We start from the raw sequence: 26689 nt of genomic DNA on the forward strand, positions 1-26689 counted from the left end.
ACTGGCGTATAGCAAATGTGGTGCCAATATTCAAAAAGGGAACAAAAACTGAACTCGGAAATTATAGGCCAGTAAGCTCAACCTCTACTGTGGGTAAAATCCTGGAGGGCATTCTAAGGGACGCTGTACTGGAGTATCTGAAGAGGAATAACCTCATGACCCAGTATCAGCACGGGTTTACTAGGGACCGTTCATGTCAGACTAATTTGATCAGTTTCTATGAAGAGGTAAGTTCCGGATTGGACCAAGGGAACCCAGTAGATGTAGTGTATATGGACTTTTCAAAAGCTTTTGATACGGTGCCACACAAAAGGTTGATACATAAAATGAGAATAATGGGGATAGGGGAAAATATGTGCAAGTGGGTTGAGAGCTGGCTCAGGGATAGGAAACAAAGGGTGGTTATTAATGGAGCACACTCGGACTGGGTAGCGGTTAGCAGTGGGGTACCACAGGGGTCAGTATTGGGCCCTCTACTTTTTAACATATTTATTAATGACCTTGTAGGGGGCATTCAGAGTAGAATTTCAATATTTGCAGATGACACTAAACTCTGCAGGGTAATCAATACAGAGGAGGACAATTTTATATTACAGGATGATTTATGTAAACTAGAAGCTTGGGCTGATAAATGGCAAATGAGCTTTAATGGGGATAAATGTAAGGTCATGCACTTGGGTAGAAGTAATAAGATGTATAATTATGTGCTTAATTCTAAAACCCTGGGCAAAACAGTCAATGAAAAAGACCTGGGTGTATGGGTGGATGACAAACTTAAATTCAGTGGCCAGTGTCAGGCAGCGGCTGCAAAGGCAAATAAAATAATGGGATGCATTAAAAGAGGCATAGATGCTCATGAGGAGAACATAATTTTACCTCTATACAAGTCACTAGTTCGACCACACTTAGAATACTGTGCACAGTTCTGGTCTCCGGTGTATAAGAAAGACATAGCTGAACTGGAGCGGGTGCAGAGAAGAGCGACCAAGGTTATTAGAGGACTGGGGGGTCTGCAATACCAAGATAGGTTATTACACTTGGGGCTATTTAGTTTGGAAAAGCGAAGACTAAGGGGTGATCTTATTTTAATGTATAAATATATGAGGGGACAGTACAAAGACCTTTCTGATGATCTTTTTAATCATAGACCTGAAACAGGGACAAGGGGGCATCCTCTGCGGTTGGAGGAAAAAAGGTTTAAGCATAATAACAGACGCGGATTCTTTACTGTAAGAGCAGTGAGACTATGGAACTCTCTGCCGTATGATGTTGTAATGAGTGATTCATTACTTATATTTAAGAGGGGACTGGATACCTTTCTGGAAAAGTATAATGTTACAGGGTATATACACTAGATTCCTTGATAGGGCGTTGATCCAGGGAACTAGTCTGATTGCCGTATGTGGAGTCGGGAAGGAATTTTTTTCCCCAATGTGGAGCTTACTCTTTGCACATGGTTTTTTTTTGCCTTCCTCTGGATCAACATGTTAGGGCATGTTAGGTTAGGCTATGGGTTGAACTAGATGGACTTAAAGTCTTCCTTCAACCTTAATAACTATGTAACTATATTTTAGGACCATGGTGGAAAAAAAGTGACACCAACCAAGGCAGAAGAGACCGTTAAGACCCTGGCTGGATTTGAACCCAGGTCTTCATTGCTTTTCTCCAGCGAGTCCGCTGACTGCAATATTTTGTGTAACGAGTACAACAGAACTGTTAATAACAATTCTAATCAGTTGCTGTTATTGTTCTGCTAAGAGAGGCTGAAATGTTGAGTCAGAGGAACAACCAAAGCCCTTTCCACTTGCAATGTACAAGTCTCAGATGCACTGAATACACAGCCTCCCACTCATATCACCAAAATAGCACGATTTTCCCTTTACTCGCCATCACCCACATTATTTTATTTGCTGACTATATTCTGTGCTCTGAGAAGGACTCATTAATGCTAATAATACGGACAGTTTAGGTACGTAGTCTTCAAATGTTCTCTTTATATCCTTCTTTAATGTAGAAAACTTATTTTTAAAGATCACATTAGGGAGTTTGGTCACTAATTTGGCACTTCCATCTATTAGCATGTTGAGTTTAACGCAACACGCTTACCCACTGATGTCCTTCACCTGAGTTCCATGCTCATGGTCGCCATAGTCATCCTGCACAGCATCCTGATTGCTAAATGTGCCCCCTGTCGGGGATCTCTGGTGCTTCCTCTAGTTGCCTAAAAACCTACAGCTATAGATCAGGTCATCAGGTGAGGAGGTTGAGCACTGGTAAGCGCTGGCCCTTTAAGGGGTCAACATGACCCCTCAATGATCTAAAACCCTTCCCACATTGGTTCATGCCTAGACAAAATGGTTTGGGTTTTTTTTGTTACTGCTCGAGTTAAACTGTACTTTTCTCCTAATTTACAGTATCTACCATATTCTGGTAATGACCAGATCGGTGTTTTCACCATGCTCACCTGTCTGTGGCCTGCCCTGACCCGCTCACTATCATATATAATAAATCTGAGAATTATCCTCAGTTTAGTCCCCCCCAAAATTAATTGAATTTGCTACCTAAGGGGTCCACATCTTCTCAGGAGGGCTCATATCCTAATGGACAACATGCAATACTTGATTTTCCCTGCGGGGGAGCTGTAGGGAAATGAAACACTTACTTCCAGGTTAACACACATATCACTGGCTGTATAGGAGCACTTTTTATTTTGTGTTTAGTGTAAAATATTACCTAAATGTATGAGTTTTCTAATCTTTTCCATACACATGCTGTTTTGCTGATCTTTCCTGGAGGCTATTGAAGACAAATGAGATAGATTCAATGTGATTCCTGTAGATAAACAACATCTGACAGAAAGAGATATTACAGCTCATCTGCCCTGGGCAATGACTTAAGTATTCATCATGAAATGTATGGAAATATTACTTCATTTTCAAATTGCACAGGTTTTACCAGATACATATACTCATAAATGGGGGAAAGGAACATCTGCCGGAGGCCATGTGGACTACTGTCCAATGACTCGGTTGTACCCTGACTGCATTTCATCTGCCTTACTGCAAAAGGGAAAAGACTAGGGATGAACGAGCACTAAAGTGCTCGGAAGCTAGTTACTCGAATTTCCTAGTGCTTGGATGCATTTTAAGTAAGGAGTATAATGAGATTAAATGGTAAATCCAAGTATTTTTCCAGCAAAAGAGGAGGATTAGCAGGAGGGGGGCAGAAACTGGTTGTAGGAGGTGGAGGAAACCCTGATTGAAGTAGGGCCAGCTATCCTCAGCGTTGGGAGCACATGTGCCATGCCAGGGTGTAACTCGGCCCCAGCCTCCACAATATCCACTGAATGTGCAGTCAGGGAAATGTAGCATCCCTGGCCATAAGCGCTTGTCCACATGTTGCTTGTTAAGTGGACAATCCCAGTAAGTGCATTGGTAAGGAAATGGGTGATGTTCCTGGACACGTGCTGGTACAAGGCAGGGATGCCACACCGGGAGAAATAGTGGTGACTAGGGACAGAGCCTTGAGGGACAGTTGCCACCATGAGTTGGAAAATCTTCGTATCTACAAGCCTAAATAACAACATTTCCACAGCAAGCAGCCTGGAATTGTGCCCGTTTAACATTTGGACCTGTGGGTTGGTGAGTTTGAGAACTTTATTCTTCATCCCAAGGCCTGGAGTAGTTACAGCAGAACACTCTGCTGGGACAAGGATTTGGAAGTGCCAGATGATGGTGCCTCAGAATGTGGAAGGACAAGTGCAGGGGGAGGCATCTGCGCCACAGTCATGGACAGGGGATTGGCAAGCATCTAGCACAGGGAAAGAGTCAGTGATGTCATCTGCTGGCACCAATTGTGGACCCAGGTGTTCCACCCACTCATGTCAACTGCCTGATCATGCTGGCGGTGGTTGGGCTCTTAGTGGTCTGGCCCCTGCTGATCTTGGCATGGCGCAAGTTGCAAATGACCATTTTTTTGTTTCAGAATGCTTTTGTTTTGTTTTTTTGTTTTTTTAAAGTCCTAGACTGGTGAACACTAGTGATGAGCGAGTGTACTCGTTGCTCGGGTTTTCCAGAGCACGCTCGGGTGACTTCCGAATATTTGTAACTGCTCGGAGATTTAGTTTTCATCGCGGCAGCTGAATGATTTACAGCAACTTGCCAGGCTGAGTACATGTGGAGGTTGCATGGTTGCTAGGGAATCCCCACATGTAATCAAGCAGGCTACTAGCTGTAAATCATTCAGCTGCCACGATGAAAACTAAATCTCCGAGCAGTCATAAATACTCGGTGGTCACCCAAGCAATGAGTGCACTCGCTCATCACTAGTGAACACCCAACTCTTTGAAGGAGAAATTCACGAGTGTCAGTACTCTACGGAACAGTTGCCTCCCTTCTCCCTCTTGTCACCCCACTGCCTCTTCCAGCCTGTTTTGGTGCTGCTGATCCCTCCCCCTTAGTGCTGCTGGCCTCGCACTGCATGACAGCTTCCCAGGATGGGTTGCTGACTTTGTCATCCACCATGTGGTCTTCCACCGCTGCACCCTAGTCCTCCTTACTTTGTGACTCATCATCATCTACCTCCTTAGACAAAATTTGCTGTTCACCACCGTTATCTCCTTGTGACTGCTTTCAGTTTTGCACATCACTAAATAGCATGTCTTTCTGTCCCTCTTAGAGCATACAGGGTGAGATGCCACAATCGAGAAATGATGATGACAAAGAGCTACTCGGAGTGTCCAAGTGTGGAATTACTGGTCTCCTGGGACTTAACATGGTGGGAGGAAGGAGGATCAGGGTGAGGATTAAGTGATCCAGACTCTTAAGAGGCGAGACTGGACCGTGTGGAAGACTTGGTGGTGCTGGCAAGCATTATATGCTATCCAGCTGACCACCTGTTCGCACTGGTGTGGCTTCAGAAGTGGTGTCCTGTGCCTCCCTGCAAAATGGGACAGAAAGCTATGTGTCGTGGATGGGCATGCTTCTTGTGCTCCAGCAACAGACGCACCTACGTGCAGCATTAACATTTCCACTTCCTCGTCCCTTAGTTCAGGTTGTCGGACTGCAACATTTCTGATATTAAATGACCAATCCTGTGCATAGGCCATGAATATATCAGTTATGGGCAACCCCTTTAAAGTTTAACCTGTCCAATATTGGTTGGTCCTGCTGAAATTAGAAAGCTTGAGGGACTGTAAGGTGTAAAAGGGGTCTTTACTGTGTATTTCTGACTGCTAGAAACTTGATGGTCCCTAGAACAAAAGTGGTCAGTCACTTTAATTATTTTCTTTTCACAGTGTCACTCACAAATATCCCTCTTGACAAAGTGGGTGGGGGAATGATCATCATTCAAGCTAATGGGCCAATGCCACAGTACTGAAAAATATCAGACCAGAGTTCTGCACTTTACTTCGTCACAACATTCTAAGGGTTGGTGGGTCCCAGCGGATGCACCCCAAAGATAGACCATTGCTTACAGTAGTAGGAAACCTAATTTAATAAGTTTACAAGCAATGACTTGGGTACATATCTTCAAAATAGTCAAAATAAATAATTGCTAAGAAAAGCAAGTGAAAAACAATGGAAACCACAAGGAATAATAAAAGTATGAGAACCTAATGTGAAGCCAATGAGTAGGAAGATAAACCACTAGCATACTTGGTAAGATCACCGAAATTATTTCTGTACTTTTGCCAAAATAAAATATGGTAGCACCTTAGATGCATAACATTAAAATCTCCAAAAGTAACAAAGGCAGCGAAGAAGAGGCAAACAAAGCAGGAAGACATTAATCCCCAGGAGAAATCTCGGGGCCTCAGGTGAGAACATCGCTGGACAGGTTTACAGAGCTTTGTCCATTTACACAGTGTTAAGAATAAGCTGCATACATACAGTAAGGATCCCCATGTGCTTACAGATTTTTAACAAAACAGCTGCATCCCTAATCGGAGACCCTCAAAATTGCCTTTGGAGATTGAGCACAAACATTTAAAGAGAACCGGTCAAGTTAGCTTTCTGAGGCAGAATAAAAATGGATATGGTGACACTGAGCTCGGTCTTGCTTTCCAGACCCTCCTTCAAAAAGAAACCTGCGAGTCTGTCTTCACTGAAAAATCCTGAAAACTCAGTCTCCTTGGGTGGCCAAAGAGTAGACAGATGCTACTATACGAGTTTGTATACAGAGTGAACTGTCAATCACAGTACAGTGGGGGAAATAAGTATTTGATCCCTTGCTGATTTTGTAAATTTGCCCACTGACAAAGATATGAACAGTCTATAATTTAAAGGGTAGGCTAATTTTAACATTGAGATATATCTATCAAAAATAAAATCCAGAAAATCACATTGTATAAATTATATAAATGTATTTGCATTTTGCAGTGAGAAATAAGTATTTGATCCCTCTGGCAAATAAGACTTAAAACTTGGTGGCAAAACCATTGTGGGCAAGCACAGCAGTCAGATTTTTTTGTAGTTGATGATGAGGTTTGCGCACATGTCAGGAGGAATTTTGGTCCACTCCTCTTTGCAGATCATCTCTAAATCATTAAGATTTTGAGGCTGACGCTTGGCAACTCGGAGCTTCAAATCCCTCCATAAGTTTTCTATGGGATTAAGGTCTGGATACTGACTAGGCCACACCATGACCTTAATTTGCTTCCTTTTGAGCCACTCCTTTGTTGCCTTTGCTGTATGTTTTGGGTCATTGTCTTGCTGGAAGACCCAGCCACGACACATTTTTAATGTCCTGGCGGAGGGAAGGAGGTTGTCACTCCGGATTTTACGGTACATGGCTCCATCCATTCTCCAATTGATGCGGTGAAGTAGTCCTCTGCCCTTAGCAGAGAAACACCCCCAAAACAATGTTTCCTCCTCCATGCTTGACAGTGGGGACTGTGTTCTTTGGGTCATAGGCAGCATTTCTCTTCCTCCAAACACGGTGAGTTGAGTCAATGCCAAAGTCCTCATTTTTTTTCTCATCTGACCACAGCACCTTCTCCCAATCACTCAGAATCATCCAGATGTTCATTGGCAAACTTCAGATGGGCTGCACATGTGCCTTCTTGAGCAGGGGGACCTTGCGGGCACTGCAGGATTTTAAACCTTTACGGCGTAATGTGTTACCAATGGTTTTTCTTGGCGACTGTGATGCCAGCTGCCTTAAGATCATTAACAAATTCCAGAACATATACCCAATTTTTGCCTTACACTGAAATACTAATGGTGTGTCCAACCTGTCATAAAAGTGAGACCCCTATAACCAAGGGGTAGGACTTGGCACCCATTACTTTATATTGACACCACTGATAGAATGGTTTATCCAATATATTAAAGTGCAGACAATCTTAATAAAAATAACACATTTTACTTTATAGATACTATGGCCATTCAGATTTTACACTTTTACATGAGATCAGGTCATTGCTTCATCGCCATTCCAAAAGTTGACTTTTTTGCTTCCTTCATGCAGTGTTCACACATTCTACCATATCTACTGCATAAATATTCATAGCCAAATCCGAAAAGTAGCTGATGCTGAAATATTGCATTTAGGATTTCAGTGTAACATTACACCTACAAAAAGGAGGAAATCGAGTTATTCTATTCGAGGCCATGCGATAACGTCAAGGGGAGTTTCCAGCGAAAACAAGTTATCGTAAAACTGACCGATTGGTGGGGTTCCAACCACTGATGAGCAGAATACAGAATTGTTATTCCTTCGACAATATGTAGCAGCTGGTGGGACACCCGACCGCTGCTCTATTCGTTCTCTATGTGGGGCTACCGGAAAAAAGAGGCTCGGCAGTCCCAAAGGGAGTGAATGGAGCGGAGGTCGAGCATGTGCACCGCTGCTCCATTCTAACAATGCAGGTCCCGGAAGTCAAACCCCACCGATCAACAAGACGACCCCTTTAAGTGCTAGTGTAGTATAGGAAAATACTATACTGATTAGCCCCTAATAACTCATGATAGTTATGGGTGTAAAATAATGCATTATTAGAGCCATTGTTAAGGCTCATGACTGACCACAATTCCTACTCAGAACCGATCCATTGCAAAAATCAGTAGCTCCAACTTCCCCCCCCCATATTACACGCTGATTCTGCAGAGCTGGGACTTACTGTACCTCGGCCATGTTTGGTGCAGGGATCACAGACAGGGGAGGCTGCAGGTCCCAGCACAGGACTGGGGAGAGATGCTGCTTCCTCCTTCCTCTGGCTCTGCTGGCTGTCAGTGCTGCACCTGCTGCGGCTTTGTCCTTGGAGATCTCGCTGTGTCCCCTTGCCTGGATTGCTCACACCTCTTGCTCTTTGCAGGGGGCTACACTGGGCCCCTCGCACCCCGATCTGCAGACGCCGCTGTCCCTGGTGCTGAAGACGCTCCTATTAGCGGCCGCCGCTGTCCCTGGTGCTGCAGACGCTCCTATTAGCGGCCGCCGCTGTCCCTGGTGCTGAAGACGCTCCTATTAGCGGCCGCCGCTGTCCCTGGTGCTGACAGGTCCGGGCAGCTCCTGCTTCCTTCCTCCACTGGTGACAGCCGAGAACAGCCGCACCGTCTTGTGCCGAGCTTGGAGGAAGCATGGGAGGAGCATGGCATCCTGAAGGCTACATCCTGGCACCTCTCCTACTCACAGGCATTGTGAGCACTTAACAAGGGGGCTGAGCACTTGACAGAACAAGAATGCTCCTCTTGCATGTGGCATTGGCATGCACTGGGATTGCATGGCATATATAAAGCAATGGTCAATGCATTACTAAAATGCATTTTATAGGGGCTGTGCAAAGGTTTTAGGCAGGTGTTAAAAATGTGCTGAAAGGTAAGAATGTTAACAAATAAAAAGAAAAAAAAACACATTGTTACGACTGCTAAAGCACATTCACACTGGTAGCATGCAAATCAGGGAGACAAATACCTGAAAGTGACAGGTTCCTGTTCAGACGACTAGGAAAAGCCCTACTTTGATCCTGGCCGGTTCCTGCCTGATCGCGGAGGTCAGCACCCTTAGATAACGCAATGGCACCCAGTGTATCTGAGGTAGCTCAGCAGGAAGAGACGCTGACCCCAGAATACAGGATTCAAGTGTTCCAATCCAGACCCATGACAAATATCTTCACTGCTAGGCTAAACACTTCTTCCTCTTGTCCAAGATTCGTGCCTTTGGACCAAGTTTGCGCAAGCGGAAGAAATAAAAAAAGTAAGAGTGCAGCGGCCAGTGATTGTCTGCAGGCAGGGGCGTAACTACAACAGGTGCAGGGGTTGCAATTGCACCCGGGCCCTGGAGCCTAAAATTCCCTTTGGCCTATAGAAAAAGACGATTGCTATTAAAGATTTAAAATATTTGGGGGCCCATGAGTTTCAAGTTACGCCACTGTCTGTAGGATTGGGAGACCCAGCGTTGACATCACTGGAATGCTGCCAGCACAGGAGACGAGTATATTTTTTCTTTTTTTTTTCTTTTTCTTATGAGTGACTATTTAATTTATAAAAGGGATTGTGCAGGTAGTGGTCTACATCACCTCACCCTCCAAATTACCTGCAGGTGAAGATGCAGACTAGGTGGACATAATATTAATGTCATTGGTATTGAACCAGTAGTGCATTATTTTTGAGTAATGTCATGGTGTCATCTTTGACTGGCCCAAGGATGCTGTGAGTGACAGCTCAGCCGCCCTATGGGATCTGCAGTGTGCTGGACTGTCAGTTTGGCGAGCTACAGTACAGTCATCCATATGATCCCGGCGTATGCTGAGCTGTCAGCATTTTTATTGAGCAGCCCTGCTGCTCAATATGGTCTAGCCTGCTGGAGTTTACCCAGTTGCTTCCCGTCCTTAGTTATTTGCTAGCTATTTAGTTGGCTAGCTGTGAGCAGTCCAGTGTCCGTTTTAGCTTTGCTTTGTTAGGTGAGTGTGTGCGCCTAGCCCTGTGTCTTTTCTCTGATCTTGCTGGACCTAGAATTTGTTGTGACAATTAGTGTGGATTATCCCTTCTGCTCTTGATGCTCTCTGACTTCAGGTATCTGACCCCGGACTTGGCCTCTGACTATCCGTTTGTCTTACTCTCTTTTCTTGACATACCTTCCAGGCATTTGACCCTGAACTGTTTCCTGACCACACCTTTGTCTTACCCCACTGTACTACAACATTTCCTGGTATCTGACCTCAGATCGCCTCACTATCCTGTTTCATGGCTTGTCTGTGAATAGTGACTCAGCATTACAATTAATACTCCTTAAACTTTCACCTCTTCCGACAAGCCTACACCCTGCAGTGATCCTTAGTCTGCAGAACCACCGCACGACCAGCTTTACCCTCTTCTAGTGTATCGTCACCCATCCCCTGTAGACTGAGCCTTCGCGGGCAGGGTCCTCTCTCCTTCTGTACTTGTGTGTGCCTTGTTTTGCTCATGCTTATTGTGCTTGTCTATATCTGCCGCTTTCACATGGAATAAATGGCGCTATTAAAATGTATAATAATAATAATAATAATAGACTCTTCCCATTAATGGCCCTGCTGTAGCAGCCGGTAAGGGGGTCCATGCAAGGTGCTTGGCTTTCTAATGACTCCCAGGCTCAAAATAGGCCAATACCGTAAAAAACACTAATCCCAGAAGTTCAATTTCTTCATAGTAATAATGAGCAACTGCGGCTTCTTTTTTTTCACCTTCAATGACCCTTACGGTATCATCACAAAATGCCAATGGGCTGCCATACCAGTCCAAGACATAACAATGGCCTCCTTCTTTGCCAGGTAGCCAATAAGGATGTGTTTCACTGCCCACTAGTATATTAGGTATATTGTTTCAGTGTGTGATGAGTAAGAGATCAGACGAACGGCCAAGTCCCCTTGTGGTACCAATGAAATATAGAAAGATAATTGCCACAAAGTATAACTAATAAAAACACATTTTCCCTTACAAACCTTTTTTCAATATAAAAGAAAATGAATAAAACACGCATTATTGATATACAGTACAGAGCAAAATTTTTGACACACCTCATTTTAAGATTTTTCTGTATTTTCAGGACTATGAAAATTGTACATTCACACTGAAAGCATCAAAACTATGAATTAACACATGTAGAATTATATACTTAACAAAAAAAGTGTGAAACAACTGAAAATATGTCTTATATTCTTGGTTCTTCAAAGTAGCCACATTTTGCTTTGATGACCGCTTTGCACACTCTTGGCATTCTCTTGATGAGCTTCAAGCGGTAGTCACCAGGAATGGTCTTCCCACAATCTTGAAGGAGTTCCCAGAGATTCTTAGCACTTGTTGGCCCTTTTGCCTTCACTCTGCGGTCCAGCTCACCCCAAACCATCTCGATTGGGTTCAGGTCTGGTGACTGTGGAGGCCAGGTCATCCGGTGTAGCACCCCATCACTCTCCTTCTTGGTCAAATAGCCCTTACACAGCCTGGAGGTGTGTTTGGGGTCATTGTCCTGTTGAAAAATAAAATGATGGTCCAACTAAAACGCAATCCGGATGGAATAGCATGCCGCTGCAAGATGCTGTGGTAGCCATGCTGGTTCAGTATGCCTTCAATTTTGAATAAATCCCCAACAGTGTCACCAGCAAAGCACCCCCACACCATCACATGTCCTCCTCCATGCTTCACGGTGGGAACCAGGCATGTAGAGTCCATCCGTTCACCTTTTCTGCGTTGCACAAAGACACGGTGGTTGGAACCAAAGATCCCAAATTTGGGCTCATCAGACCAAAGCACAGATTTCCACTGGTCTAATGTCCATTCCTTGTGTTCTTTAGCCCAAGCAGGTCTCTTCTGCTTGTTGCCTGTCCTTAGCAGTGGTTTCCTAGCCGCTATTTTACCATGAAGGCCTGCTGCACAAAGTCTCCTCTTAACAGTTGTTGTAGAGATGTGTCTGCTGCTAGAACTCTGTGTGGCATTGACCTGGTCTCTAATCTGAGCTGCTGTAATCCTGCGATTTCTGAGGCTGGTGACTCGGATAAACTTATCCTCAGAAGCAGAGGTGACTCTTGGTCTTCCTTTCCTGGGGCGTTCCCCATGTGAGCCAATTTCTTTGTAGCGCTTGATGGCTTTTGCCACTGCACTTGGGGACACTTTCAAAGTTTGCCCAATTTTTCGGACTGACTGACCTTCATTTCTTAAAGTAATGATGGCCACTCGTTTTTCTTTACTTAGAATTTGTATTATGGCAGGAAAAAAAGCAACCAACAGTCTATTCAGTACGACTATCAGCTGTGTATCCACCAGACTTCTGCTCAACAGTTTTAGCATTTACTGAACCTAGAAAAAAAGCCAAACAAAAAACAAGTGTGGGATTGCACTTTTTTTGCAATTTCATCGCATGTGGAATTTTTTGCCTGTTTGCTGTTACACGGCATGGTAAAACCAATGATGTCGTAATGATGGCCACTCGTTTTTCTTTACTTGGCTGCTTTTTTCTTGCCATAATACAAATTCTAACAGTCTATTCAGTAGGACTATCAGCTGTGTATCCACCAGACTTCTGCACAACACAACTGATGGTCCCAACCCCATTTATAAGGAAAGAAATCCCACTTATTAAACCTGACAGGGCACACCTGTGAAGTGAAAACCATTTCTGGTGACTACCTCTTGAAACTCATCAAGAGAATGCCAAGAGAGTGCAAAATATTTAGAGCAATGAACAAGAAAACGAGCACTCACCATCTGTGCAAAAAGTCTGTCCTTTATTGAGGCTTCATGTTAAAAAAGCAGGATACAGCAGGGAGAACCTGAGGTTCCTATGGGTCATAGGAACCTCAGGTTCTCCCTGCTGTATCCTGCTTTTTTAACATGAAGCCTCAATAAAGGACAGACTTTTTGCACAGATGGTGAGTGCTCGTTTTCTTGTTCATTGCACTATTGGAGATATCTTTTTCTGTTTTCTACGAGCACCCAAGTCTGTGGTGGCAAATATAACGCTCAGCTATCTGGAGGTGGAGCACAGGTGTTTCGGAGCTGATTGTGCGTCTGACTTTTTTTTCTTTGATTTTTTCTGCAAAATATTTAGAATTGAGAGTCCTCAGTGGTTGATACCTTTTAATGGCTAACTGAAAAGATGGTAACAAATTGAAAGCTTTCGAGACTACATACGTCTCATCAGTCAAAGACAAACAAATTCTGAAGAATCACATATTTATGCACAACATCATATAGAAGAAAAAAAAAAACACCATGGATAAGCCAGGTGACATGAAGCAGAATTACCATGGGTGATAAACAGTGACTCTCAATTCTAAATATTTTTCTATCTACTGGCTAACACGGTACCAAGATATATTTCTTTCCTGTATCAAGAGAGTGCAAAGCAGTCATCAGAGCAAAAGGTGGCTACTTTGAAGAACCTAGAATATAAGACATAATTTCAGTTTCACACTTTTTTGTTAAGTACCATATATACTCGAGTATAAGCCGAGATTTTCAGCCCATTTTTTTGGGCTGAAAGTCCCCCTCTCAGCTTATACTCGAGTCATACCCAGGGGTCGGCAGGGGAGGAGGAGCTGTCTAATAAAATTTGCCCTGCTCCCGGCGCGGTCCCTGCTTTTCGGCGCCGCAGCTTCTTCCTATACTGAGCAATCACATGGTACCGCTCATCACAGTAATGAATATGCGGCTCCACCTCCCATAGGGGTGGAGCCGCATATTCATTACTATAATGAGCGGTAACGGTGACTGCTCAATACAGGAAGAAGCTGCTGGCGCCGGGGAATCAGGGACTGAACAGCACCAGGAGCAGGTGAGTGTAATGGGGAGGGGAGCGCTGCACGATATTCACCTGCTCCTCGTTCCAGCGCCGCTCCATCTTCAGCGTCTTCTGCAGTGATGCTCAGGTCAGAGGGCACGGTAACGTGGTTAGTGCGAGCCCTCTGCCTAAACGCTGAAGATGGAGCGGTGGCGGAACGAGGAGCAGGTGAATATTGAAAGTGCCGGGGGCCTGAGCGACGGAGAGGTGAGTATGTGATTTTTTTTGTTTGTTTGTTTTGTTTTTTTAAATCGCAGCAACAGCAAATGGGGCAAGTGTCTGTATGGAGCATCATATGGGGCCATAACGTTCGTGCAGGATTATATGGGGCAGTTGTCTGTATGGAGCCTGTTATGGACCTGGTGGTTAGGAGCACCCGGCACGACCTGATAGTTAAACTCACACGGGACAAGCTCTGGGATGTGGGAGCTCTGCTGACCGCAGGCCCTAATCCTATCACAACAACTAGAAATAGCCGTGGAGCGTTCCTGACTCTCCCTAGACGCCTCTTCACAGCCTAATAGCTAGCTAGCCCTAGAGAAGAAAATAAAGCCTACCTTGCCTCAGAGAAATTCCCCATAGGAAAAGGCAGCCCCCCACATATATTGACTGTGAGTAAAGATGAAAGTCACAAACGCAGAAATGAAACAGGTTTCAGCAAAGGGAGGCCAGACTTACTAAACAGACAGAGGATAGGAAAGGTATCTTTGCGGTCAGCACAAAAACTACAAAAAAACCACGCAGAGTGTGCAAAAAGACCTCCGCACCGACTAACGGTGCGGAGATGCCACTCTGCATCCCAGAGCTTCCAGCTAGCAAGACAAAATCATGATAACCAGCTGGACAAGGAAACCATGAACAAATAATAACTATCAGGAACTTAGCTTCTGCTGGAGAAGACAGGTCACCAGAAAGATCCAAGAGCGAACTGAACCAATGCAGGAACATTGACAGCTGGCATGGAGTAACGATCTGAGTGGAGTTAAATAGAGCAGCCAACCAAAGGATAAACCACGTCACCTGTGTAAGGAACCTCAGAAGCAGCAGCTTCACTCACAGCCACCAGAGGGAGTCCATGGACAGAACTCGCCGAAGTACCATTCACGACCACAGGAGGGAGTTCGACCACAGAATTCACAACAGGAGCCATAACATTTGTGCAGTACTATATGGGGCAAGTGTCTGTATGGAGCATCTTATGGGGCCATTATTAACCTTTATGCAGGATTATATGGGGCATGTTTTAATATGGAGCATCTTATGGGGCCATCATGAACTGTATGGAGCATTATATGGGGGCTCCTGATTCAATATGGATATTCAAAAACACTTAACCTACTGATGTCTCAATTTGACTTTTATTGGTATCTATTTTACTTTTGACATTTACCGGTAGCTGCTGCATTTCCCACCCTAGGCTTATACTCGAGTAATTAAGTTTTCCCAGTTTTTGTGGCAAAATTAGGGGGGGGGGGGGGGGTTCGGCTTATACTCGGATATATATGGTATATAATTCCACATGTGTTAATTCATAGTTTTGATGCCTTCAGTGTGAATGTACAATTTTCATAGTCACGAAAATACAGAAAAATCTTTAAATGAGTAGGTGTGTCTATAATATATATATATATATATATATTTTTTTTTTTTTTTTCACCTTGCTCTATGAATTTGGTGCTGTAATTATATTGATCATGTTATTTTTAATCCACTACAAATGCCAACCTCCCCCATTGCCGCTCACTATGGGGTTAAATGATAAAGTTTGGATGCATGCAGCCATAACTAGAAGTGATCGGTGGCATCACATGGACATGAAGCCTTACGTGGTGGTCATTCATGACATGGAGTGACCAGGTTCTCCTGAGCGCGAGACACTGTCTACTTACATAGGGGTCTACGAGACCCTCCTCATTTACATTTTATAGGGTGTACGGAAAGCTGTCCATTTGGCAATTCACAATTCAGTAAAATACATTAGATGATTCAGTTAAAATGGCTAAATTACACTTCACCGGCACCAAGTCACAAACTTGGAAAATCAATTATCCTAATGGCAAATTGATTTGTTGCTGCTGCTGCTGCTTCCATGGAGAAGGAAATAAAAGAATTGCATCTAATCAAAACCAAGCGCTGTTCTTATAGGATTCCTGATACAACCATACCATGGGAGATCCGATTTATCTTCGTCTGTATCGGACATGTTGCTGCCAACTCACCTCTGTCCATTTTTATTAAGACCATCTAGTACTTTCTTTATCTAAAAGTGTCAAAGACAGAAAGAAAATTAAGTCCTTCTGCCAAGGATATCCTAATCCTTTCCAAAATGGGGGAGGAAATGCAACACTTTCCTATGAACTTATTTGGCTTTTAAGTGGTTTATACATTTCATTAATCCTAGAAAAAGAGATTATTATGCTCACAGTGCAATTTCATCAAAAAGAGCTTTTAAGAAAAAAAAAAGTATCATGTCCTAGAAAAAAAAAAAGAGGAAATTAATATTCTGGAGAGTTTGCATTAGAATTTCTTAATTTATATGTATTACCTGCATTATTTCTTCCACTAGCTTCTGGACCCTGCTGCAAGGTTTGTACGAGAGCTCTTGATTGATGGTATTGGTCTCCTCATAAAGGGTGTATTGGTGGCCACACACTTTATCTAAAGGTTAAAGATCCCTGGGGCAGGACATGCTTAGAAGAATAACCCTTAGGACGTGCTAGCTGTGATGTGGGGCCACCAGGGACGTTGCGATCGTGGTCATAGAGGGTGCAACCGATCAGGCCCGTGTGGGAGAGGGCCCGCCAACGCCAGTGCCCATTTCAGCTGGATGTGCATCCGAGCTGCAATACAAGGTGCTGACCTGAGACTGGCAGCCGTCATCAGCGTGCCCATGACTGTCATGTGCTGCCTGTCGCTGTCAGCTGACAAGAAGAGTGGGCAGCTTCACCATCTGAGAAAATAAAGAACCTCATCCACAACTACCACAAAAGACTTCAAGCTGTCATTGATGTTAGAGGTGGCAATCCACGGTGTTAAGAAATGGGGTATGTGAACTTTTGATCAGGGTCATTTGGATGTTTTGGGCTGTCATTATGGTTTAAAAAGAGAAAACACGGTAGATTGACAATAAATGACTTCACCCAACCACTAACCACGAGTGGAGAAAAAAGGTTTGGTGTTATCTTTCATATTGTCTGAAAAAAAGGCCAAGAAAGCAAAAATTCTGCTGAGGTATGTAAACTTTTGAGCAAAACAGTATACCAGGATGGGTCCAGGAAGGGGGAAATGTATACCGGGATGGCAGACATATACAGTGAGGCAAAAAAGTATTTAGTCAGTCAGCAATAGTGCAAGTTCCACCACTTAAAAAGATGAGAGGCGTCAGTAATTTACATCATAGGTAGACCTCAACTATGGGAGACAAACTGAGAAAAAAAATAAAAATCCAGAAAATCACTGTCTGTTTTTTTAACATTTTATTTGCATATTATGGTGGAAAATAAGTATTTGGTCAGAAACAAACAATCAAGATTTCTGGCTCTCACAGACCTGTAACTTCTTCTTTAAGAGTCTCCTCTTTCCTCCACTCATTACCTGTAGTAATGGCGCCTGTTTAAACTTGTTATCAGTATAAAAAGACACCTGTGCACACCCTCAAACAGTCTGACTCCAAACTCCACTATGGTGAAGACCAAAGAGCTGTCAAAGGACACCAGAAACAAAATTGTAGCCCTGCACCAGGCTGGGAAGACTGAATCTGCAATAGCCAACCAGCTTGGAGTGAAGAAATCAACAGTGGGAGCAATAATTAGAAAATGGAAGACATACAAGACCACTGATAATCTCCCTCGATCTGGGGCTCCACGCAAAATCCCACCCAGTGGGGTCAGAATGATCACAAGAACGGTGAGCAAAAATCCCAGAACCACGCGGGGGGACCTAGTGAATGAACTGCAGAGAGCTGGGACCAATGTAACAAGGCCTACCATAAGTAACACACTACGCCACCATGGACTCAGATCCTGCAGTGCCAGACGTGTCCCACTGCTTAAGCCAGTACATGTCCGGGCCCGTCTGAAGTTTGCTAGAGAGCAGTTGGATGATCCAGAGGAGTTTTGGGAGAATGTCCTATGGTCTGATGAAACCAAACTGGAACTGTTTGGTAGAAACATAACTTGTCGTGTTTGGAGGAAAAAGAATACTGAGTTGCATCCATCAAACACCATACCTACTGTAAAGCATGGTGGTGGAAACATCATGCTTTGGGGCTGTTTCTCTGCAAAGGGGCCAGGACGACTGATCCGGGTACATGAAAGAATGAATGGGGCCATGTATCGTGAGATTTTGAGTGCAAACCTCCTTCCATCAGCAAGGGCATTGAAGATGAAACGTGGCTGGGTCTTTCAACATGACAATGATCCAAAGCACACCGCCAGGGCAACGAAGGAGTGGCTTCGTAAGAAGCATTTCAAGGTCCTGGAGTGGCCTAGCCAGTCTCCAGATCTCAACCCTATAGAAAACCTTTGGAGGGAGTTGAAAGTCCGTGTTGCCAAGCGAAAAGCCAAAAACATCACTGCTCTAGAGGAGATCTGCATGGAGGAATGGGCCAACATACCAACAACAGTGTGTGGCAACCTTGTGAAGACTTACAGAAAACGCTTGACCTCTGTCATTGCCAACAAAGGATATATTACAAAGTATTGAGATGAAATTTTGTTTCTGACCAAATACTTATTTTCCACCATAATATGCAAAAAAAATGTTAAAAAAAAAAACCAGACAATGTGATTTTCTGGATTTTTTTTCTCAGTTTGTCTCCCATAGTTGAGGTCTACCTATGATGTAAATTACAGACGCCTCTCATCTTTTTAAGTGGTGGAACTTGCACTATTGCTGACTGACTAAATACTTTTTTGCGCCACTGTATATACCAGGATGGGCACAGGATGAGAAACATTAGTGCATAATAGGGGAAGGGGGTCAACATGTAGGTCCTAAAAGGATTTAGGACTCTACAAGTTCATACATCTGACCAACACGTGGGGGATCGGGGTCAGGGGTCTAGTTTTGCATCGGGGCCCGCTGAGGGCCTCCATGAATTGGACACGTCTTTCCAGCACATCCCTCAGATATTGAAGATTTTGGGTATTTGGAGAAAAGTCACCATCGCCTTCATCTCTTTTTCATGTTCCTCACACTATTCCTGAACAGTTTTTGCAGTGTGGCATGGTCACTGGAAAAAGCCATTGCCATTAGGGGATATTCCTGCCATTTCCCCCCCGCCAAGAAGATTACTCAGAGTGTCACATTGCCTCCACCAGCTCGTCTTTATCCCATAGTACGTCCTGCTGTTGTAAGGTACTGACTGCCGAATACTGGAAACACCACAAGATCAGCCATTTGGGGGATGCTCGGAGCCAAAGCCAAATTGTGATGTGTAGATGATCCATAGATGATTTTTAGATTATCCCACTTTTCTAACACATCAATTTCGAGACTACTTCAGAGACCATATGTATGACCCTACTTTTTACCAATGTTATTAGTTCACCTGTCATAGTATGTACACATGTAAGATGATCAGTTTGGTGTTCTGCAAGTCGCTGAACAATAGGGCTCTGCAAGAAGCTTAAAAGAGGGTCTGTTATTTGCTAAAAAAAAAAAAAAAACTACGTTAAATACCTTGTAAAAATCCCTTCTCCCCCTGGTTCTGTCGGTCTTTCTTTTTGCGCTGTCACTCCTTGGCAGAAATATTCATATTTGTAGCTTTTGGAGTGCAATATGTGAAATCTCTAGTTGTAGTCCAGCGGGGCATATTTCTCACCTTGGTAGCTGATCTGGCAGTCTCAGATGCTGCCGAGCAGTAATTGACCGCTCCGACGCCGCTTGTGTCATGTCAGGTGTAATCCAATGTGACAACAAGTAAAACCCGATTTATAGAACATAACTTTTAGTCATTAAATGTTTTTTTTCTTGCTGCCATAGTTGATGATTTTGGATTGTATTCGCCATCTTTGATCTTTTCTGGTGGATTTTTTCCTGAAACCCTGACATTGCAATTCTTGACGGGCACATAAAGTTGTTAAGTCACATGAGGGCTGCAGCCACTAATTATGTCATGCGAGCACTACAGCCTATATGAGGTCACCATTAGGAATCATAGTGCCGACATCCTAGGAGTGAGGAAAGTATATTTGTTATATGGAGGACTTAAAAGAAATTTGTCACTAGGTTTTTCCTACCTCATCTGACAACAGGGCAGAGATCTTGATTCCAGCAATGTTTCACGTACTGGGCTGCTTACTGTAGTTTTAATAAAATTCCTGTTTTATCTGCTGCAAATATAGCAGTGCCGTAAATACTAAATAATAGTAATAATAACCCCTCCCACAAAACTGATTGGAAACTGTGTACACTGTGCATAGGCAGGAAACTGCCAACCAGTGGTGGGGCAGGGTTATACACAGTTCATGAATATGGAAGACTACACAGCAGCAGGTTTAGTGATAATCTCCTACCGATAAAACTGTGATTTTATCAAAATGATAGCAAACAGCCTAGTAAGTAACCACTAGAATCAGGGTCTCTGCCCCTATATTGTTCTGCTCTCAGATTAAGTGATGAAAACCTGGTGAAAGATTCCCTTTAAACAGTTAAGAAGGGATTGTCTATGCCATCTAAAAGAAACGCTGACCCAACAATCCAGTGATTGCTGCAGAAAATCTCTGGCTGCTGGATCCCTTAAAAGGAGCTTAGTCATATACACGGGTTATCATTAAATATAGGTTTTTTCAATATATATTATATGAATTAATTTATGGTTTAATCCAAGTCCAAAGATTGTAAACTGCTTTAATTTAATCAATTCTCCTCTCTGGATAATAGACCAAGTCCATAAAATCCTTGTGACCTCACGTAACATATGAACAGGGGTTATGTCTACAAGACAACCGGTTTAATTTTGTAAAAGCAAAAATGCACCGGACCATGAAGATAATAATAATAATAACCAGTCACTCAAACATTATTTCTGTGCACAATGACAAGTGACCATGCATGCTATAGCCGGAGGGTCTTAACGCCGCCCACGTTCGATCATAGTCAGAAATGGTTGGAAAAATAGCAATTTGCTAAACAAAAAAGCATGAAAATGAAGCAAGTGCTAGATATTTGTCAATCCGGTGTCATCGGGGCAGTAATGAGATATCGTCACCGGAGACTATATTCAGTAATCAGCAGTGGGATTTAACCAACTATTCATAGCAGGTTGTCATAGAGATTCTAACACTCCTACGGTATATGGTTTCCCACATTAACTGACTCATTGACACAGTTGCAGTCACCTGGCTTTCATGTTTTTTTTTTTCCCCTCTTCCGAAAATGAAACGTTATATCATTAATGAATGGTCCAAATCCTACTCAAGATGAAGTCAGTTCCCATTTCAATGCACTGAATATAGAGAAAAATCAGAAGAAGAGTGGGCATCGCAAAAGAGTGGGCATCGCAAAAGAGTGGGCATCGCTTCTTTATTTTGTTCTTGCATATCTTTTGCATGGAGAAACAAGTGTTACATATTATGATTTTCATGTGTTCTACATATTACAGATGTTTCTTTCCTTACCTTTCCTCTTGGTTCAACATATCTCAAGATGACCAGTTTTGAAAAACTAAGCAAAACTTGATTTTGTGATACCCTGTCAAGAGATGCAGATGCTATAGGTGTCTTTATTTGGCTACCCAGTGGTTGTCATGGTTTTCAGCCCATTGAGGCTTTTAATAGAAAGTTACACTCATTCATTGAATTTATAGTGATAGAAATTGGAGTCTGGAATATAATTTGCAGAAAGGTAAGGGTTGACACGGCTGCATGGATTGGGATTTAATGTTATGGTAAAAGGGCCTCACATTAAAAAAGTGATCTTTGAGGGTCCAGAAGCTCAATCACTGATCCCGTGAAGATTGATAGGAGGTCATTAAGGGGAAAAAAAAAAAGTTTTCCCCTCTATGCAAAATTAAAAAGTAAACTTTAAAGATTTGTTTTTTAAAATATTTAGCAAAAACTTGAATTGCCTGCAGATTAGTGGAAGTCTGAGTCCCGAGATCCTCACGGATCATTCAATAGACCTCCGAATCAGAGTCAGGAAATAGGAGCGACCACAGATGTCAGTAGAAAGCACAGGCTATAAAGCACAGGCTATAAAGCACAGGCTATAAAGCACAGGCTATAAAGCACAGGCTATAAAGCACAGACTATAAAGCACAGACTATAAAGCACAGACTTTGTATTGGATCCATACTTTACGCTCAGGCAGGAGTCGTGCTCCAGTCTCCCGAGTTGCACATTGACTGGGGTCTTTTGGGCATTCAGTTGGGGTCTCAGGACCGATCTGCAGGCAATTAAAGTTCCTGCCAAATATGAAAAGTTTAGTTACTGCAAGATGCCCATTACTTGTTTGCAACGGCCACCACTTCCAACAGTGTCCTTCAACAATCAAACGTCTATGGCAGTGCCCAACCATATGAAAATGGACAATTGCATGTATGACGCTGAGAGAGGGAATAAGAGTTGTCTGGTTGGCAGCTGGAGAGGAGGTGCAGAAGACTTACTTGACCCGGGAAAAGCCTGTTGTAGGTGGGAAAACAGTGTGGTGATACGGATTCACTCCCCCACCACATGGAGACGGACATTGGTGACCTGTGGGAGCAAGGTCCATCTGTCGTATGAGGGAAAAACTAAGAGGCTATGGGACCAGAGCTTGAAAGACCCAATTGGGAGACCTATGCATTACTTAGGAGAGTGGTCACTTGCTGAAGAGTGAGTGAACCTTGGAGCGGAAAGGCTTTGAGAAAGGAATAATCTCTGAAATTCATAACCTCACCTGACCTGCTGTGTGTGGATTTAATTTATGTCAATTAAATAAACGCTGCCATTTTTTTGAACATTGCACTCTGCTGGCTGTGTAGCCCTCTCAAACAAGTGATTTATGCTCATCTCCTCCATGTATTAACTGAATGACTGACTTGAGTTCTTCAGCACAATGGTGATATGATTTTCTAGTGTTGTATTTTGACATGAAAGCAGTATGGTGGATCTGCCAAGTGGGGTCTAGAGAGTCTCTCACGAGGAATATAGTAAGCCACCACAGTGCCCGGTAGCGGTCTGGAGTTGATAGAGTTGGGTGGCATAAGAGAGGAGTTTGCTGATGTCCTCTGTATGGCTGATGACATCAGAAGTGTATTGCCACCTCAAATGGGTAGCTACGTAGGGTCACCTGGGGTTGTGGAACAAGTGTGGGGTTTCAAATCCCAGGGAAGGCTGTACAAGGGGTTAAGAGGATACACGTGGGCCAGGGTAAACCGCAGAGGGGGGTCTTCTTGTTCTGCATCCTTGAAGTGTGGTCTGCGAGTTTAAACTCCATTATCTTTTCATTGGGTCTAATAAAAACATAGCTAACCTTCTCTGGCACTGTGTTATGATGGCCTACACTTCACCCACCCTCCTCATCCTGGCAACAAACACCGTGGAGAAATTTGCCTTCTCCTGTTCAAAAACTGCAACAAAATTCCACCTCTACCCTGCCTTCTTTAGAAGTACACTCAGCGTCCATATCTATTCTTCTACCAACCTCCAAGAAGCTATCATACACTAACCCTTCGGCGAGGTCATGGCCACAACTTCCCTCTGCCCATATCCTCACTGTCATCATGGGTTATTACAAAATCCCCACAGAAACCCTCCAGTCAGCTTCCTCCAAGATCTTGTCATTCGCTTCATCCGTTGGTCTCGCACCATGGTCCTCCACAACCACCCACAAAGATGGACACTTGCTAGACTTCATCTTCCCAACTTTATTCCCTCTCTAACCCTATAAACTGACCTCTATTTGACCGCCATCTGCTCACATTCTCATCCCTGCCCTCGTCAACTACCACCCCAAGTCCAGCAATTAGTCAACCCCTGAGAAAACTAATGCCTAGACATTCACGCACTCTCTAACCCATCTACTGCTCTCCACCATATTTTCTCACTATGAAACCGACATATCTACCATTTTTTACAATGCCACAATTACCTCATCTCTTAGTTTGGTGGCTCCTCTCATAACGCCAGTTATTTAATAAGTTTTAATTCCCTACTCTGTCCCCCCAATGTTCCCTCAGACTCCTCACAAACCCACTGCGTAATGGCCGAACGTCCTTCCCCAATAGCCTTCTTCTTCACCATCATCTAAGATACACCACATCATCACCAGCTCCATATCTCATGTCACCACTTTTGTGCTTGACCCCCATCCCACTTCATCCAAAACCTTATCACAGAGCTTATCCCAGCCCTAAACCATCTCTTCAACTTATTAGAAATGGGTATTCCCATCTCCAAGATACTATTCCGATATGTAGCAGGCGTAATAATATTATCATTGGCAAAAACGCCCAATTAGAAATGTAGCGTAGTTTTTCTGATTCACTAGGTCTCTTACCCCATGTGCAGGGCATTGCAGTAGCTTATGTGTCCATGGTTACGATCACTATCAGCTAACTAACTGTCACAGGGTCGGACTGGGGCACCGGGACACCGGAGAATCCTCCGGTGGACCCCACCCCCAGCTCCTGCCTCCTTCATTTATGCCTGCCCTGCATGCTCATAGCGAGCGCCCAGCAGTGCGCACTTTATAGTATAGCCGGCATCGGCTGGCAGACCGCACAGGTGATGGGAAGTGCAGGCGCAGCTCCTTCACATCACATGGTGCCGCTGCCAGCACAGGAGAGCTGTGTGTGCATGCCGACCCTCACTTCAGTCAGCGGAACAGCTGACTGTGAGGCTGAGTCTGAGAGGAGACACCCACACAACAACTGACTGTGAGGCTGAGTCTGAGAGGAGACACCCAAACAACAGCTGACTGTGAGGCTGAGTCTGAGAGGAGACACCCAAACAACAGCTGATCGGCGGCAGTCACCTTTTTCCTGTCCTCCATCTCTCTGCTCCTCTTCAAAAATGCCCTGGGCAGCAGTGTAAACGCTGATTGGCTACAATTCAGCCAATCAGTGTTAGTTTTCTTTGTTTGACCTCACAGCACAGCTCAGGCAAGTAGCTATGCTGTGATTGGTCAGCTGTCCTGCCCAAGCAGCACACAGCACGGCCATATATTGTGCAGAGGAGCAGAGGGATGGCTGCAGTGTGACTAAGTACATACATAGTTATGATGCCTGCACCCTGACTAGATCTCCAGCCACAGAGGCAGTTAGGGGAGGGGGTCCCATGCAACCTAAAAGGTGACATAGGGGAGGGGGCCCAAGTGATATTCTAATTTTCTTGTGGGCCCCCTCCCCCATTGTGTCAGCCACCTCTATTTTACTGTGGCTTCCCTTTCCCTGTCTGAGCAGGCCCATAGGAAATTAGAGGTGAACGAGTGGGGGAGGGGGTCCACAGAATATTAAGTGACAGTGGGTGAGGGGGCCCACAGGAAAATAGAGATGAAACAGTGGGGGAGGGGGCCCACAGGAAAATAGAGGTGAAACAGTGGGGGAGGGGCCCACAGGAAAATAGAGGTGAAACAGTGGGGGAGGGGCCCACAGGAAAATAGAGGTGAAACAGTGGGGGAGGGGCCCACAGGATATTGGGTGACACAGCGGTGAAGGGGGTCCACAGGTGATTAACACCTTTGCGACATCAGCCTTACATGTATGGCGCGTGTTAAATTGTTAAATGCCAGTGTCAATCTCTGACAGCAGCGTATAACACATGCCAACATGCGTGCGCATCATTCTCTCACCCATTGGCGCCCATGATGTGATCGTGGGTCGATGATGGGTTGTCATGACAGCCAGGGGTCTTCTTCCTGTGGCCAGGCTTTAAATGAGACCATCATTTCTTCTATATGCAGTGATTCTGTGGCAGCACTGTATATAATTGAGGACATGAAGATGCGATCATTCGATCGCATGTGCTAAGGGGGCTAACTGTACCAGTGAAAGGTAAAAAAAAATTCCTAAAAGTTCAAATCACTTTTTATCCCATTGAAAATAAATATATTTTAAAAATAAAAAACAACAAATATTTGGTATTGCTGGGTTCAGAAAAGTCCAATCTATCCAAATATAAAAACAACTAACCAGATCAGTAAACACCGTAAAAAGAAACAAATGCGAAATATCATTTTTTCTGTTCGCCACAATTCCACAAAAAAAGCTATAACAAATAATGAAAACATCACATCTATCCCAAAATCGTACTAATAAAAACAATGTCTCGCCCCCAACAGAAAGCTTCCCTGTGTGTAATAAAATACGCAGCAGTCGCCGTCTTCTGCCGCTGTGTCGTTGCTTGTGTATTGAAGCATGCCAAAAAAAATAATAATATAAATATTATCAAAAGTTTGGATGCACCTTCTCTTTTAACCCCTTCATGACCTTGGGATTTTCCGTTTTTCTGTGTTAATTTTTCGCTCGCCTCCTTTCCAGAGCCATAAACTTTTTTACTTTTTCCATCAATATGGCCATGTGAGGGCATATTTTGTTGCAGGACATATAGCACTTTTGAATGGCTTAATTGGTTTTACCATGTCGTGTACTACAAAATGGGAAAACAGTTCCAAGTGCGGTGAAATTGCAAAAAAAGTGCAATTCCACACTTTTTTTGTTTGGCTTTTTTTGCTAGGTTCACTAAATGCTAAAACTGACCTGCTATTATGATTCTCTAGGTAATTACGAGATCATAGACACCAAACATCTCTAGGTTCTCTTTTATCTAAGTGGTGAAACAAAAAATCCAAACTTTGCTAAAAAAAAAACAAAACAAAAAAAATTGCGCCATTTTCTGATACCCATAACGTTTCCATTTTTCGCAATCTGGGGTCAGGTGAGGGCTTATTTTTTTGCGCTCCAAGCTGACGTTTTTATTGATACCATTTTTGTGCAGATACGTTCTTTTGATCC

At 43.7% G+C, this 26689-nt stretch overlaps 1 protein-coding gene across 2 annotated transcripts in view; it reads right to left on the reverse strand.

The window, feature by feature from the left end:
• Nucleotides 1-8545, reverse strand: part of GOLGA7B (golgin A7 family member B) — a 48108-nt gene extending 39563 nt beyond the window's left edge. For both annotated transcript variants that reach the window (XM_069754018.1, XM_069754019.1), the window contains exon 1: nucleotides 8128-8545. In XM_069754018.1, the coding sequence (XP_069610119.1) occupies nucleotides 8128-8136 (9 nt within the window). In that variant the 5' untranslated portion in view covers nucleotides 8137-8545. The remainder of the gene's footprint in view (nucleotides 1-8127) is intronic.
• Nucleotides 8546-26689: the final 18144 nt, after the last annotated feature.

Source organism: Ranitomeya imitator, chromosome 2 (assembly GCF_032444005.1).
Source record: "Ranitomeya imitator isolate aRanImi1 chromosome 2, aRanImi1.pri, whole genome shotgun sequence".
Classification (NCBI taxonomy): Eukaryota; Metazoa; Chordata; class Amphibia; order Anura; family Dendrobatidae; genus Ranitomeya; species Ranitomeya imitator.